We start from the raw sequence: 17,747 nt of genomic DNA on the forward strand, positions 1-17,747 counted from the left end.
TCTCTAGATATTTAGGTATCCCAGGGGCCAAGGAGGTGGGGATCCAGGAAGTGGGTAGGAGAAGAAGAAGAGGGTGGTAAGGGTGGAATTTCCTGAAGGCTGTAGCAAACAATTAACAGTAAGAAGCTGGGAGGAACCATCATCAATATTTGCATCATCCAAACAGTTTGCTTACTCTAGTTTGGCTGTGGCCAGGCTGAGCCAGAGGAGGTGAAGAACAAGCCCAGCATTACTGAACAGCCTACAGTCCTGAGGGATAATTGTCATAGATTTAGTGATAGGGTCACCTATTCCCCAACCCTTTCCTGATCATTCCTTTCCCTTGTTAAACAACATAGATAAATGTTATTAAGTACCTTCCTGGAGTAGTTATTCCATCACCACTCTGGGGAGGGAGCAACACAGTCAGATGAAAGTTATCCAAGGCTGATAGAGCCCAATACCAATAGTCAATCAACCCCAGGTAGGACCTGAAAGGGTTACCCATCCATTGACCTTTAGGGATCCTGCTTGGGCGCTGTTATAAAGAAGGGCAGTTATTATAACATCCAGCTGAGTGACAGGGCTCGGGTGTCCTTGCACCAGCCATTAGGGAACCAAACCAAAGCTTCCTCAGATTAATATCTCAGATTACTACTACTAATAACCAGCCTAATAGTGGTAGTATACAGATTACTTTCATCTTCTATAACAGTTTCTATGGAAGAGATCTTTGCTTTGTATAAATTGAGCTCCCCTGGCTTCTTTCCTCTGGTGGTGAGGCTGTGCCTTTTCTACTATGGAACCTCTTGTTACTGAGAAGGAGGAATCCTATTGGTAAGAGGAGAATAGAGGAGCAAAGAGGCACTTAGGGAGAAAAAAATGTTAAGGGGAAGCCTGTGATTGAAAATGTCAAAGGCTACAGAGGCCAGGAAGGAAGAGGATTGAGAAAAGGCCGTTGGAATTGGCAATTAAGACATCATCAATGACTTTAGAGAGAGCACTTTCTATTGAATGATGAGTTTGGAATCCAGCCTGTAGAGAGTTAAGGAGAGAGTGAGAGGGAAGGAGTTGGAGGCATCTGTTATGGATGGGCTCCTCAAGGAATTTAGTCACAGAAGAGGAGAGAGAAGGGACAGCAGGCAGCACAGATTGATGGAGGACAGGGGAGATGGGGGTGGGCTTATAGGCAGTGGGGGAGCAGACAGGGAGTGACTGAAGATAAGTGGACAATCTGCAGAACAGAGGATGTAATCGGATCACTTGTGCATGTGGAGGAGTTAGCCTTGGTAAGGGGAAAAGCCACCTTAGTATGTGAGATGGGTGAAGGGGAAGATGGTGGTAGAAAGTATCTGAGTGATATGAGGGGAGAAGAGGGGGAGCTCTGGGTGAACAACCTCATACATTTAGTAAACTACTGGGCAAGATTCTGAGCTGAGGCAAGAAGGGATTTGTAAAAACCACTCACTAATGGTTTAAGAAATTAAATTTAGGACTCTGGTTCCTATTTTTCGTAAAGTTTTATTATCACATGGATAGGAAAAGGCAGAGAGATATAGTGGAAAAAAACCCACTTATTCTAACTAGCCACGTGGGTGCTTTCAACATGACTCCCTCAGCCACCTTTTGCTTGCCAGTTCCTTCAGAAAGAGGCCCTACTTCCTTGTCTCAAACCATTTTTTCTCTGTCTCTCAATCACGTCTGGTTCAAACTCAGACACATAACTAGGAATGTAGGGATGCAGTTCCTTTCACAGTAGGATAGTGAGCCACTGAGAGAGGTGTAAAGGCCTTGTCTGGCTGGGCCCAGGGCCCAGTAAAGAGGATGTAACATCAATTTGTGGTGGATCCAGTCAGCACAGTTTTGTGATTTTTCTCCAGCTTTGTTCAGCTTCAGGTGAGTAGGACAAGAGCACTGGAGGGTGAGATCAACCAAGGCTGAGTCTTAGCAGTATGAGATCAGTTCCAGGATTGGAGCCAATGGGCTGGAGAGAAGAAGATGGAAAGTCAGATTGTTCCCTGGGGTCAGCATGGGGACAGGTAGAGAGTGAATTAGTGCAGGGAGGATGGCCCAGGAGGGAACTGAGGGATGGGAATGGAGGTCATGGTGAGGACAAAGAAAGGGGATCACAGATGGGGATCCTAGAGGGAAAAGGGGATGTCAGGGCTCTCAAGCATGGAGGTAGTGCATTTGTGGATGACAGCAAGGTCAAGGGTCTGACCATGTTTGTGTGTCCTCAGGTGGGCAGGAGAGAGACTGAGCCAGGCACTGAACTCACTAAGTAAGGAGGGGAAGGGCCCAGAGGTCAATAGAGAAAGACTTCCAAACCATAGATTAGATGGTAGATTTGTATTGAATGAACTTCAAAAAAGGAAAATCAGATTAGTGAGTGATGTTGGCAGAGGGAGAGACTGTGAGTGGCACTAGGGGGCCAAGGAAGAATCCACCTCTTCCACCTTGAAAGGGCACCTAGTGGTTGACTAGGCACTTTAGTTATCAGAGATTTTCACACTCTCATTTTGGTGGGGGCAAGAGGACAGTGTGGAGCTAGGGCTTGGGCTGCTAAGGAGAAAGTAAATGGAGAGAAAGAAGAGAAAGTCTCTCAAACATGCTTTTGAAATGCACAGAACAAGAAGGCCAGAAGGAATTGCTAATCAGAAGGACAGCCTTGAATGTGTGTGAATGTATTATAATTTTTTAAAGAAAACTTTCCATAGCAGAGATTATAAGTTTTCTCTTCAGTCTTCTATGTTCTATTGTGTTTATAGGAACATTTGTTTTAGGTATATTTATAAAATTTTGAACTTTTTAAATTGGAGGGAAATGGGTATTGTCCAGATTGACATGCAGCTTCTATGTACTTGGAACTGTGACCCATGCTCCATTTGATTATAAAACAGAGAATTCAGAGACCCTGTATGTTTTCTTAGCTGCCTGATTTTCCTTTAATAGAATTTCTTCTTTAGTGCTCATTTGTAGACTGTCCATTCTATAACACTGTATATAATGTCAATTTTTTTGACATACTGATTTATTTTACTGAATTTTTTCTCTTTTTTAATTGAAAAAACTTTTTGGGGGGTGGTTAAAATAAATTGCTCTCTGATAGGGAGAAAGAATGAAATGTAGCAAGAAAGCAAGTGTAAAAAAAAAAAAGAAACCCATAAAAATTTCATTTTAAAAATTTTGAATTCTTATATAGCTTTTTGAACTCTTCTTTTTTTGTCTCCCTGTTGTAGGGATTCCTGTTTCCAAAACAGATTTGATCTTCTGGTTCAAGAGTGAAAATGTTCAGAATCAAGAGGGAGAAGTTGGGACAAGCACTTGTCCAAGTAAGTAGAAGAAAAGAATGTAAGGTCAGTGCAAGTGATATTTCCTGTTCCACTAGTAGAGTGGAATCTTCTAAGTCTAAGCACTACTTCTTAGTACTATTTTGAGCTTTCACAGCTATATAAGAACATGTCTGTTTCTCTGCAGCTGCATCAGCATTAAATTTTATAACTCTCCTTTTATTTAATGGACTTTATGGCAGATTTCCAGAGACATTTTCATTTTCTCAGTTATTGACTTAATGAATACTTTTTTGGTATGTATCAGTAATTACTGTACTTTTAAAAAAGAAGGTAATATCTTTTGCTTTTACATTTTGCTTTGAAATTTTCATTTTTTGTTCTTTTGAACTTGAATGCCATCAATACACATGAACATTTCTTTATATAAGGAACAGCAACATAAAAAATTGCTTATGGAATTACAAGTCTCCAGGACATCCTTCCTTAGTTCCTTTGTAAAAATACAGAATTGCTTCAGTGTTTTAGATTCAAAGTTGTTGTTTGACTTCTTTCTCTCTCCCTCTGAGTTTTCTCCTGTGTCCTTTTAAGTCCTCTTAATTAACTTAATTAAGTCCATTGATGTTTTCTCATGACCTTTTTTTGAAGGCATCTTTAACTCCTCCATTTTCCCCTGCTCCAAACTCTAACTTCCATTGTAACAAATTATATTGCCTGGTAAAGTGAGGTGATCACATTCATAACATCACAAAATTATGTCTCAATTTGCAACTTTTATATCACCTTCTTGTTTATAAATGCTCTTACTACTTGCTCCATATGACAGGGCCACCCCTGGTAACAAAGAATAAAAATTAAAGAGACTGAAAAGATGAGAAAATGATTTCTACGTAGTGCATTCAGTGTTCCTGGAACTGTCTGCAGTCAGTTCCTCACTGATAGTCTACCAGCAAAGGAGAAAGATAGATACATCTGCCCCAGCTGGCTATTTATAAATATATGCTTTTCAAGATTTTGAGGGATTTTTTCCTCTTACCTTTTCATTTGTTGTTAATATCATGTATATAATTGTCCTGTTTCTTCCTGTTTCATTCTCTTAGGCTTGTAGGAGTTGTTCTTTTTCATTCTATGGTCCAGTAGTAACGGGTACCCATTCTTATCTAGTCTGATCCTTCGGTCTTTTCTGCTTTTTAAAATCCTAAATGGTTTGGATGCTGTATTTTAAGATAGTTAAGGTCTAAGATTCCTCTTCCTCTTCCTTCCTACTTTCTCATTATATCCCTTGATCTTTTCAACCTTTTCTTTTCAGCAGGGAATTGTCTTTTAAGGACTCTTCCTAGAGGCTCAGCTCGATCTTCCTTAATGTTGCCACATTCAGTGTTAGTTGTTTTTGGTAGTTCCTTCCATTTACCTTGTTGCCATCTTTGTATTTGATGTTTTCCCAGCACCGTTGTTTCTCTTTCCATCATTTCATAGAATTCATTCCATGGTTCTCTGTATTTGTTATTTCTCACATTCACAGATCCAGCATTGGTTTAGTAGCTATTCTCCAATAGATGGTGATCCATCTAGTTAGTTTGCTAGGTGATCCAGTAGGTACAGTGCTGATCCTGGAGTGTGGAAGACCTTGGACTCAATTCTGGCCTCAGAGACTAATTAGCTACCTTTTATCTTTTCTATATTTATTTGTGTGTATATATGTATTTTTTCTTCCATTAGAATTTAATCTCCTTGAGGGAAGAGTTTGTTTTTTATTTTTCTTTTCATCTCCAGTGTTCAGTGCCTAGCACATGGTGAAATCTAATGGGGAAATGAGTACTGATCAAGTGAGTGATCGAAATTGAGTGTCTTTACTTTTAAGAAATGAGAAGGAATCTAAAACTTGCTTTAATAGAGCATGCTTTCACTCAGCATAAAGAACAAGAGCTTAATGGCTTATTTTATTTATTTCAGATTCATTTACTGAAGAGATCAGAACTGAAACCAAGGACTTAATTCTGAAGGAAACTCATCAAAAATTGGAAAAGAATATGATTTGGCATTCCAAGATGAGAGAAATTGGGATTTATGATAATAATTTAGAGAAACAGACGGGCAACCAGGAAAGACAATCTAGGCTAGTAACAATGTTAAATAAAGTACCTCAGCATAACACACTACCGAGAAGTTTCAGGCTGAAGTCATCCTTGGTCACTCCAAGAAGAACTTTGGAGAAAAGTCTTCATAAATATAAGGAACTTGGAAGGAGCTTCAGGAATTTTCCTGATACGTATGATACGTTCTTCTCAGTTAAGAACCTACATAAGTACACCAAATGGGAAAAGCCCTTCAAGTACCATTCAGATCTAATTAAGTTGAAAAGAATGCATGCTGGTGAAAAGCTAGATGAACATAGAAAAGTAATTGACAGAAGATCAAGTTTTACCTTTTATCAGAAAATTCAGAAAGGAAAGAAACATTACATATGTAATAAATGTGGCAGACCCTTCATCCCCAGGGAAAGTTCACCTAAACACAAGAGAATCCCTATTAAAATGAAAAACCTTGTCTATAATGAATGGAGGAAAGGCTTTAGTAAGAGAAGACTCCAGCTTACCTATAAAAAATTTCATATTGGAGAAAAACCTGTTATATGTAGTAAGTGTAGAAAAGGCTACAAGGAGAGAATTATCCCAAATCAATATGAAAGAATTCATGCTGGAGAAAAATCCTTTCCCTGTAGTGAATGTGGGAAAGCTTTCTTTTCAAAAGAATACCTCATTGCCCATCAGAGAACTCACACTGGAGACAAACCATTTGAATGTAATGAATGTGGGAAAGCCTTTAGCAAAAAGGGAAATCTTATTACCCATCAGAGAACACACACTGGAGAGAAACCATTTGAATGTAATGAATGTGGGAAAGTCTTTAGCTGGAAGGAAAGTCTTATTACTCATCAGAATACTCATACTGGAGAGAAACCATTTGAATGTAATGAATGCAGAAAAACTTTCAGTATTAGGCAAAGCCTTATTAAACACCAGAGAGTTCATACTGGAGAGAAACCATTTCAGTGTAATGAATGTGAAAAATCTTATCGCTGGAAGGGACACCTTGTTTACCATCAGCGAACTCATACTGGAGAGAAACCATTTGAATGTAATGAATGTGGGAAAACCTTTAGTCATAAAGGAAGACTTATTATCCATCAGAGAACTCACACTGGAGAGAAGCCATTTGAATGTAATGTATGTGGGAAAGCTTTTAGTCAAAAGGTAAATCTTATTACTCATCAGAGTATTCATACTGGAGAGAAACCATTTCAGTGTAATGATTGTGGAAAAACTTTTAGTGTAAGACAAAGCCTTATAAAACATCAGAGAACTCACACTGGAGAGAAACCATTTCAATGTAATGAATGTGGAAAAGCCTTTCCTTGGAAGGAACGTCTTGTTTACCATCAGAGAACTCACACTGGAGAGAAACCATTTCAGTGTAACGAATGTGAAAAAGCCTTTAGTCAAAAGAAAAGGCTTATTATCCATCAGAGAACTCACACTGGAAAGAAACCATTTCAGTGTAATGAATGTGGGAAAGCCTTTAGCCAGAAGGAAAGTCTCCATGTCCATCAGAGAATTCACACTGGAGAGAAAGCATTTCAATGTAATCAATGTGGAAGAGCCTTCAGCTGGAAGGGAGATCTTGTTTACCACCTGAGAACTCACAGTGGAGCAAAACCATTTGAATGTAATGAATGTGGGAAAACCTTTAGTCATAAGAAAAGACTAACTATCCATCAAAGAACTCATACTGGAGAGAAACCATTTGAATGTAATGAATGTGGGAAGACATTTAATGTAAGGGGAAACCTTACCAGACATCAGAGAACTCACACGGGTGAAAAACCATTTGAATGTAATGAATGTGGGAAAACCTTTAGTAGCAAGACAAATCTCATTACTCATCAGAGAACTCACACTGGAGTAAAACCATTTACATGTAATGAATGTGGAAAAGCTTTTGGCAAGAAGGGACAACTTGTTGACCATCAGAGAGTTCATACTGGAGAGAAGCCTCTTGAATGTAGTGAATGTGGAAAAGCCTTTAGTAATAAGAAAAGACTTCTTATTCATCAGAGAACTCATACTGGAGAGAAACCATTTGAATGTAATCAATGTGGGAAAACTTTTAATCATAAGAGAACACTTATTATCCACCATAGAACTCATAGTGGAGAGAAACCATTTGAATGTAATGAATGTGGGAAAACTTTCATTGTAAGACATAGCCTTATAAAACATCAGAGAACTCATACTGGAGAAAAACCATTTGAGTGTAAAGAATGTGGGAAAGCTTTTAGCCTGAAGGAAAAACTTATTATCCATCAGAGAACTCATACTGGAGAGAAACCATTTGAATGTAATGAATGTTGGAAAACCTTTAGGCATAAGACAACTCTCATCATCCATCAGAGGACTCATACAGGAGAGAAACCATTTGAATGTAATGAATGTGGAATAGCTTTTAGCTATAAGGGATATCTGGTTTATCATCAGAGAACTCATACAGGAGAGAAACCATTTGAATGTAATGAATGTGGAATAGCTTTTAGCTATAAGGGACATCTGGTTTATCATCAGAGAACTCATACTGGAGAGAAACCATTTGAATGTAATGAATGTGGGAGAGCCTTTAGCCGGAAAGGAAATCTTGTTACTCATCAGAGAACTCACACTGGAGAGAAACCATTTGAATGTAATGAATGTGGGAAAGCCTTTAGCCGAAAGGGACGCCTTGTTGACCATCAGAGAATTCATCCCGAAGAGAAACTACTTGAATATAATGAATGTGGAAAAACTTTCTTTTCAAAGGAATACCTCCTTACCCATCAGATAACTCACACTGGAGAGAAACTAATTAAATGTAATAAAAGTGGGAGCACCTTTATATAGAGATCCTGCTCTATAACCAGAGACTTATCTGAGTGGCCTAGGGTGGTTGTCGGATGTAAAGAACGAAACAGATTGGAAGCACGACTTGTTAGCTCAAAGTGCTAAAGGTATATTATATAGAAAGTTAAAGATCCTCTTCTCCCAAAAGCCCAAGAAAGTTTCCCACAATTACACAGAGCAGTATTTTTACTATAGTCAAAACAAAAGCCTTAGAAGCTTCAAGGTGTAGATAAAAACCTATGCTAAACTATCAACTATATGTGTTATCATTAAGTGAAGTCTGGGACATTTTGTTAGGCTGGAAAGCCCCTGAATTTCTCAGCCTTGATGGTGTTAAACAATATTTTTGAGCCTCATTATTTTACTTTAATTCTGGGCAAAATGCCCCTGGTAAGGGTTCGGCCTTGGCTGTACCAGGCAGTTTCATTCTTGGCCAAAGGGGAACAGTGTTAACCCTCCTGCTGGATTACTGAGAGCCCAAAGCTTTTTCAATAAGACTATATTGCTTTTTAAAGAAAGGTGTGAATTATAAAAGGAATCAAAAGAGGAATCTCAGATTTCTATTTTAGATAACCCATTCCAGTCTCGTACCTGATTGTAGGGAGAAAAGGTCAATACATGGCTCTGCCGGTCTGTATTGATCTTTTGATGGGGTCCAGATAAAAATATCTATTTGAGATTCTAATTTCTCTTAATGGCTTCCCACATAATCCCCCTTTTCTTTAAATTAATATGATATATTACACAGGAAATATATTTCCTTTGAATAATGAAAGAAGTTATAAATTAGTTATAATCATCAGTTATAGCTGGATCTGATAGGATTTACAGATCAAATTGTTTATTTACTGCTCTCTACACCTTTAATCAAAAGAGAAGACATTCATCAGAGAACTCATAATGGAGAGAAATCATTTGAGTGTAATGAATGTGGGAAAACATTTAGTCATAAGATGAGACTTATTACCCATCAGAAGTCTCACTGGAAGGAAACCATTTGAATGTAATAAATCTGGAAAAGCTTCCTTCACCAATCAAACTACACTACACATCAGAGAATCTATACCTGTTAGAAAAACCCCTTTGCATGGAATTAATGTGGGAAAGCTTTAATTTTATGGTATACTTTATTGCCCCCAATAGAACTTAGCTTGGAGAGAAACCATTTGAATATAATGACTGTGTGAAAAGCCTTTATAGGACAAGTCTTATTACCTATGTGGAAGAACTTGATTTTAGTATTTGATCTTACCCCTGGGAGGTGAGAAACCATATTTGTTTATAGCTTAGAGACAAGAATTGGTGCACAACCCTGGACATTGTATGGGTTAAAAATTAAAGGGTTGGACTAAATTTATGAGGAATGTGGTTGCTGTAATCATTACTCAAATCAGAGTGACTTTTTAGCAATTATAAAATAGAGGGAAAGAGTAAAAGTAAGGAAATCAGAGAGAGAAGATAATTACTTTGGCCCAGTCCAAACTAGGCAGGGCTTCAGAGGCCCCAGCAAAGGGGGCCCAGAGGTAAATTACACAAGGATTTTAGCCACGAGGCCTCCTCCAAGATGAGAGGCCTCCAGAGACTAGTACCTCTCAGAAAAGCTAGGAAAAGGAGTCAGTCTTTTTCATTCACCCACATGGTAGTTCTAAGGGGAAAATCCAAGAGCAATCCGAGGTCCCAAGTTGGAGCTCCTTCAAGTTCAATTTGAAGTCGAGAAAGACCTTGTCACAGGAAGTTCTTGCCACTTTTAAAGACCATTCCTTTTGTCATTTCCTGTGCCTGCCTTCCGCATTACGTTTTACAACTAAAGTTTTGCTTAGGACTACCCAGGGGGCAGTCAGTTGATTCTGAATCGCCACCCACTAGCGTACACGTGGGTCACAGACCTCCCCATACTTAAAAGATAAGTGGGGTACATACATGCTTCTGGTGATTAAATCTAAAAGTGGGCAGGGGAAAGTTAATCCTGTCTTCGCAACATCAAAGTCATACTTATGTCAGAAAACCTATACATCTGGAGATTGATGCAAAGGATTATCTGAGATGTACATTTTAACTAACTTAAGTACCTAATTTGAATCTGCCTACCTACTGGCCAATCTACTGTTGTATCCCTCATTATTTGAACTCTATATATGATGTAAAACTTAAAGAGGTCTGTAATAGAAGGTGATTAAGGGCCATCAATTTTGGCTCTGGTCTCTGCTGAATGACTTCATAAAATTTGTAAAACCTTTTTCAGGTTTAGGTTTTTTTTTGACTGAACTCATCAGTGAATTCATCCTCAGAAACCAGTTTAAATTAATGAATCTGAGAAAGCCATCAATAAGAATGAAGAAATTCATCAATTCATGCTGAAAGTAATGTTTGTATGTAACGAATGTGAAAAACTTTAAGGGGGAGGGAAAATACAGTATTGTGTAAAGTGCTGGGTTTGGAGCCAGAGAACCAGTGACCAAATCCTTGTTCTGATCTTGGGCAGCTCACAGATTCTCTGGCCTTTTCTTGACCATCTGAAAAGTAAAGTGGTTGTACTAGATGGCCACTGAGCACCCTTCCAATTCTCAATCCAACATTCTTTGATCTTTAGGCATTAGATATATAACTTACATTGTAGTGAGCTGTTTTAGATTTGATACATTCAAAAAATTGTTGATCATGGTTCAATGTCAATGTATTTAGAGGTCTCCAGTGAGGTATTTGTTTTATACTCTAACATTTTTGTTAGGGACAATATATGTTCATCATTTTGCAGATGACAAAGCTGGAATGGATAACTAACCCAATGACAGGATCCAGAAGATCGTGACTGGTTGGAGCAGAGGCTGGCACACCACAGCCTACTGGCCAAATCTGGCCTTCTGACTTTTGGTACAACTTGAGAATGAACAATGGTTTCTACATTTGAAAATGCAAAAAAAACTTTATTTTAAAATGAAAGATCATACTTAACTTGATGGACATTCAGAAACAATGATGGACTAAGTTTTGTCCATAGGCTATAGTTTGTCCACCCTTAGGTTAGAGCATTAGTCTGATCTAATAAGATGAAATTCAGTAGGTTTGAATGTAAAGCAATAGTAGAAAAGTGACAGGAGAGATTTAATTTAGGCCAATCTGTCACCCAATCTAATGCATTTTCCACTGTTTTATGTTGCTGTCACCACGTGGTTAGAGATTTGTGCGTTACACTCCACTGTCATAACGGTCCAAAGACCAACTTCACCCATACAAGGTGAGTTATATGTCATATATGTTAGCAGTCCAGTGGTACAGACAAAAATGTTAATACATCCTTGGGCTACGTTAAAATAAGAAATTTTCTGATCTTGAGGACTGTCCTCATTTTAGGTCCTTTGGTTTGAGAACATCTAGAAGACAGCTAGTATAATAAAAGCCTTGAGTCGGTGGTATATGGAAGACAATGGTGGGGCATGAATCTGTTTTCTAATTTGTGAAGGAATTACTTGAGAAGGAAACTTTTAGATTTGTTTGTCCCCAGAAATTAGCAACAATAGGTGGCCAGTTTAGTAACAAAAGTTACAATGAGAGCTGTCCCAAAGTGGAATAGGCTGCCTCCAATGGTGGGGATGCCTTAAGAGGAAAGCTTCCTTGAAGGTCTTCATGCATAGACTAGAGGGCTGTGTTTGGGATAACATACTAGAGATTCTTTTCATTTATAGGTTGTAGATAGCTTTTATCCTTCTAAGTAAAATTCTGTGGTTCTGTGAACCAAGGAGCTGTGAATTGGTCCACCCACTCTGGAAAGTAATTTGAAACAATTCCCTAAAAGCTATTACACTGCTAACTCACTGACCTAGCAATACTGATACTAGGTTTATACCCCAAAGATTTAAAAGGAAAAGGACCCAAACATCCCCAAATACTCATAGTAGTTCTCTTTATGCTGGCAAAAAATCAGAAAATTAGTGAATTTGTTCCCTCAACACTTAGTCTATTGCCTGGCATATACTAAGTGCTGTGAAAATCTAACTCTAGCCTGTCAAGAAAACTTTGGATTTTAAAGCAAAAGATCTTACTTCTGAACCTCTGAACTGTGCCTGTCTGAGGGGATCAGTGGCATTCTCCCTACAATGCTGTGAAACACTATACTGGTTTTGTGCAGCTGTTCTAAGGACCATGTGGTGACTCCTGGTGTCTGGAAGACTCACCTCTGATCCTGACTTAGGTTAGAGTCCACAAAACCAGAGAGGCTCAGAACAGTGACATCACAAGTAGCATAAATTGGTGTAGGGAAAGGAAGCAGGGCTCTTTTTGCCAGAACTGTAGAGAGAGGAGTTTGCTAGGGAGCACTGGTGGTGTTGCCCTGCAGCTGGCACAGGAGGAGGTGGCTTTGAGAGTGCCAGCACAGGTGATTGTTGACTGGAGGAGCCCCAGTGCACATAAACAGTTGAATTTAGGGCTTCACAGGAGAGCACCCCAGCGATCCTGCAGTCTGGCTGAGAAGCTGGCACAACTGTCAGGGAGGAGGCTAGTGAAGGGAACAGCAGGCCACATGTGGCTGATGCCTTTTCTTTCTCTGGCCTGCTTTTGAAAATTAGTATAAATTAAGATACAATCTGTGGAGAATTTTAATCCTAATTTTTTTTTCCCCTGGGACTCCATTCTAAGAGCATAGGGCCACAACCAGTAGGCAATGGGACGCAGTCGCTCAGGGTCACCCAGCTGGGAAGTGTCTGAGCCCAGACTTGAACCCGTGGCTCTCAATCCACTGAGCTAGCCCAGCTGCCCCTACTTTAGGTTGCAGTTTCTTTAGCAGATGTAGTTTTTACAGGGTGGGGTTGCTAGCCCCACGCCCAACCCTCCTCCTTTTTTCATCCCTGCACTATTAGTCCTAATAGTGCTTCATAAATATTTACTGATTGAGAAGTGCTTCTTCAATGAACACAGTCAAGTCCCAAGTTCAAGAGAATTTGAGGTATTTTCTGCATTCTATGATCTGATGAGCTTAAGTATAGTCAAGTAAGGAGTTCCATTTTGAATCAAGGGTAGGGTCTGTTCATATGAAGATGGTTCTAGATGTCTTTTCAATACATATTCCAGCTGTGGTTTTATCATTTTCATCATCAGTGGTCAGACAATCCAGCAGGTAAAAATTCTCTTTTAGAAACAAACAAAACAAAATTTATAAAGCCTTCTTTTGGAGCTGAGATCTCTCTGCATTCTGGAAGCAGCCAGTTCTTTGGGTGCAGGTCCCAGAGAGTTCTGAATTTGGCTTCTATTCAATGCCATTTCCACTTATCCTCACCATTATCACTCCACTTCCACCACTCAACTTCAACTGTGAGAGGTCTGCTATTCAGTAAACTACTTCATCACTTTAGAATTGGACAACCTTCTTTGACCAACTTCTTTCATAGGAGTAGATTTTATGACCTTACCCAAAGAGGAAGTCCCAAGGTAGAGACTTGGTAAGTTCCCAAAGAACTTCACAGGAAAGAATTTACAAGGTTCTTTGTACTATTCTCAAAAAGGAAGTTTTTATTTTTCATTTTATTTATCTTTTCAACCACTACCACTACCAAAAAACACTTAACTAAACAAATGCATAAAAAAAGATTGTGTGAAAAACCATAAACTCCACATTGTTTACAATTTGTTTAGAAACATGTAAATAATGTAGGTAAATAATATAAGCAGCCTCTACTTTTGAGTTCCCTTTGGATTTGTTTTACTTGGATACTTTTTCCTCTTGATTTTGTGGCTGTTTTTTTAAAAAATATAATCAATATGTATTATTCTCTTTTTTCTCTTCATATATTATTTCCCTTACTTTCTTCATATTTCTGATATTTGTCATTTCAATAATATAATAAAACCTATTACATTCAAGTATCACCATTTAGTCATTTCTCCCACTCATTGCATTTGTTTTGTTTCCAGTTATTTTGGCATAGTAAACAAAGCTTCCATAAATATTTTCATACAAACACAGCTTTTTACCCTTAATATTACCCTTAGGTCTTATTCCTAGTAGTCTGATCTCTGGGTCAATGAGTATGAACACCTTGTTTTCTAAAAAAAAAAAAAAAAAAAAATCATAGCTGCTCTTGGGAATGTATTAAGCCTGTTTCTCCATATTCCTATCAGCATTTAATTTGATCATGTTAGACCATTTGGTTCTCAGTTAACACATATTACCAAGACCTGGAGTAAATGAAATTATTTCGGGGACATTGATCCTGAGTACCCAGCAGTGGTACATAAGTGTATCTGAGGGCTTAATGCTGGCATCCCTTGGTGTCAGTTTGGGTATCAATGTGCCAGAGCCAGCACAATGTTGCCACAGAGGGAGGAGCTAATGGAGTTTAGAAAGGTGAACATGGGAAGGAGAGGAGTCTTTTTTACTTTTACTCTTGAACATACTGACACCTCTTATTGCTTGATCTCTGGCAAGCTGCAGCTCAGCATGTCATTGTGGGTTGAAATTGAGGACTTGATCTTAAGTTAAAAAAGCTGAGATTCATTCTCTCCCCCCACTCTGTCTGTCTATCTGTCTGTCTCTCTCTCCCTTTCCCCCTCTCTCCTAATAAATGCTTATAAAGCTGGTAACTAGCCTCTAGATAAATTTTTATTTATAACAACTGCATTTTGCTTCTTAAGCAGAAGAAACAATCTGTTGTTGAGACCATACTTTTTCCAGGACAAGTTGTTCCAGCTTTGTCATACCCAGTTGAACTTTTGTTCCAGGATGCAAGATTACCTCCATAGTATCAAGTGTTGAGCTCTTTTCAAAGCTCTTTCAAAAGTTCTTTTTGAGCTTGTGGCCATTTATTGTATTTCTTTGCTAGTTTTGAAGATGTTTTTATTTCGCCGTCCTCTGAGTTTGAACCATGATCATCTCTGCTCTCATAATAGCTATCAGTAGTTGGATTCTTAATCCTTCGCTTACTCATTTTAAAAAATTTATTTTTCAATTTTTAGTGTCCAGGTTAATAAGCTTAATTATTGCTTTCACCTTCCCCCTCAGCCAGGGAACCCACTCCCAGGGTTCCTATAGTGTTCATGTATGTTATGTCAGGTTTATTAGGATAAGATTTTGGGTTTCGTTTAAAAAGCTAAGTTCTGGAAAGCTGCCTCTTGCTTTGGAATTTGCAGGCAGTGGGGGTTGCAAGGCAGAGTTCTGTGGAATGCTGAATTGTTGGGGGGTTTTTTGAACCAACTGTCTTTCCTGAGTGCTCTGACCCACTGGAGCTTGGCGAAGGAGGAGGCTTTCCTCTGGAGCTCTTGGCATTCCTTGTGCCAATTTGGGAATACCAATATCAGCACTTAGTGCCTGTGGCTGTGATCAGAGAGATATTACCAACTGAGGAAGAAGCAAAGAAGATCTTTCTTTCCTGGTCTCTGTGAACCTGACTGTGTGGAGACAGACTCTTGGCCCAAGTTGGGCCAGAAGCCAATTTTGGCCTACCAGGGCCCACCTTGGAGGCAACATATAAGTTAATTGATAAGGATATTTAGAAGTAGGCTAAATCAGATAGTTGGGGATTTAAGATAGGATAAGGAGGTTAGGAAGGTTTTGAGTCTACTCGAGGCAAGAAGAAAGGCCTTGAGGCCTAGAGGGGAGTGGGGAAAAGCTTAGTACCCCTGGTAGAATGTAGGGAACCCCTATTTTTGAAACCCTTATTACTATCTTTTCTTTCTTCCCATAGCCAGAGCCATCTCAGTCAGTGTTTGTGGATTCCAAGTCCAGAATTAGTGGAGGGTCCCTGCAGTCTTCCCCAATCAGCAATCCACCCCCCCACTCACCCGCTCTAACCCCTGTAGACCCGACTCCTGCCCTGTCTCCCTGGCAGAGAGGCAGAGACCCCCAACACCACGAGCACGAGGGGGCTCCCACAGACTCCTCAGGAAATAGAACGACTCTTCCCTGCCGGCCCCCCTTGGCATCTGGCCTCACATCTGTTCTCTGCTTTGAGTAAAGGCAGCCATCACAGACTCTGGCCCTAAAGCCCCCAGAACCTACAGTCCTGTGACAGAGGAAGGGTCCGAGTCCAGATTTGAGCCGAGGACCCCCAGCTTCTGTGGGGCAAAAGTTCCTGAAGCTGAGGCTGCTGATGACACAGTTGCCCCCAGGTCTTTTTTGTTTCCTAACTCAGTGGTATTTGATGGGAAATAAGGACTGACTTTCAACTGAAGACTTTACTAAAGACATTCATAAGAATTCTTTCCAGTGTGAATTTTCTGATATACAGTAAAACCAACCTTCTATGTAAAGGACTTCCTACATTGATTTCAGCCATAAGATTTTTTTTGCAGTGTGGATTCTCTGAAGTACTGTGAGACTGGACCTATGTCTAAAAGCCTATTCACAAGGATTACATTCAAAAGGATTCTCTCCAGTGTGGATTCTCTGATGTACAGGGTATTCTTCTGATTGCTGGTAGATTTTCCACACTGATAACATTCATAAAGTTTATCTCCAGCTTGGATTCTCTGACATTAATTAAGAAGGTTAAGGAGAGATATAAGTGTGACTCTGGGCAAATCACTTAAACCCAATTGCCTAGCTCTTACTACTCTTCTGCCTTGGAATTAATACTTAGTATTGCTTTTATGGTAAGTGTTTATTTAAAAAAAAAAAGAATCAGTACTAAAATACTAATTATTGGTTCCAAAACAGAAGAGCATTAAGGACTAGGCAATGAGGGTTTAGTGCTTTGCCCAGGGTCACCCAGCTAGGAAGTGTCTGAGGAAGATTGGATCTGAGGCCTGGCTCTCTATCCACTGAGTCACCTGGCTGCCTCCTTAGGAGGGATTCTAAGATAAAAGGTAAGAGTTTTAAAAAAAGAGACCTGATTCAGAAAGTTTTTCCACAGTGATTACATTCCTAAGGTTTCTCTCCAGTGTGAATTCTCTGCTGTACATCACAGGCACCATCACCACTGGACCTTTCTTCTAAGTTTCTTCCCCAGAAAGGCTGAGCTCTGCAGTGAGAAAAGTCTACAGACATAAATGAGCAACCCTGTCTGCACCCTCCGTGCTCTCTTGAGGTAATGAAGCCCTTCGGTGCTGCCTGTTCCCCCGGAAGCAGGATGCCATTTCCTCGGGGTCACTTTCCATCGGATCTTTCCTGTTGCGCTCTCTGAGGGCACGTGAGGACTGACCGCACTCTTGGTGTAGTGACCAGAGCTAGAAAGGATGTGCTTTCTGGAAGAGCCAGGAGTTATTTGGTTTTTAACACTGACCTTTAGGGGGCAGCTGGGTGGCTCAGTGGGCAGTGCGGGGGTCCCGGGCTCGAATCTGGACTCGGACCCTTCCTCTGTCACTGGGCTGTAGGTTCTGGGGGCTTTAGGGCCAGAGTCCGAGGTGCCCGCCTGTACTCAAAGCAGAGAAGAGAACAGCTGTGAGGCCAGATGCCAAGGGGGGCTGGCAGGGAAGGGTCGTTCTATTTCCTGAGGAGTCTGTGGGAGCCCCCTCGTGCTCGTGATGTTGGGGGTCTCTGCCTCTCTGCCAGGGAGACAGGGCAGGAGCCGGGTCTACAGGGGTTAGAGCAGGTGAGGACCCGCAGGGCTGAGGAGGGGCC

General features: G+C 40.0%; 1 protein-coding gene across 1 annotated transcript in view; it reads left to right on the top strand.

Annotated features, from left to right (window-relative positions):
• LOC123246891 overlaps positions 1 to 17,747 on the top strand; it is a 220,504-nt gene that overhangs the window by 72,580 nt on the left and 130,177 nt on the right. The window contains exon 4 of the mRNA XM_044675672.1: positions 6,021 to 8,027. Coding sequence (XP_044531607.1) covers positions 6,021 to 8,027 — 2,007 coding nt within the window. The remainder of the gene's footprint in view (positions 1 to 6,020; positions 8,028 to 17,747) is intronic.

This window comes from Gracilinanus agilis, chromosome 4, assembly GCF_016433145.1.
Source record: "Gracilinanus agilis isolate LMUSP501 chromosome 4, AgileGrace, whole genome shotgun sequence".
NCBI classification, from domain to species: domain Eukaryota; kingdom Metazoa; phylum Chordata; class Mammalia; order Didelphimorphia; family Didelphidae; genus Gracilinanus; species Gracilinanus agilis.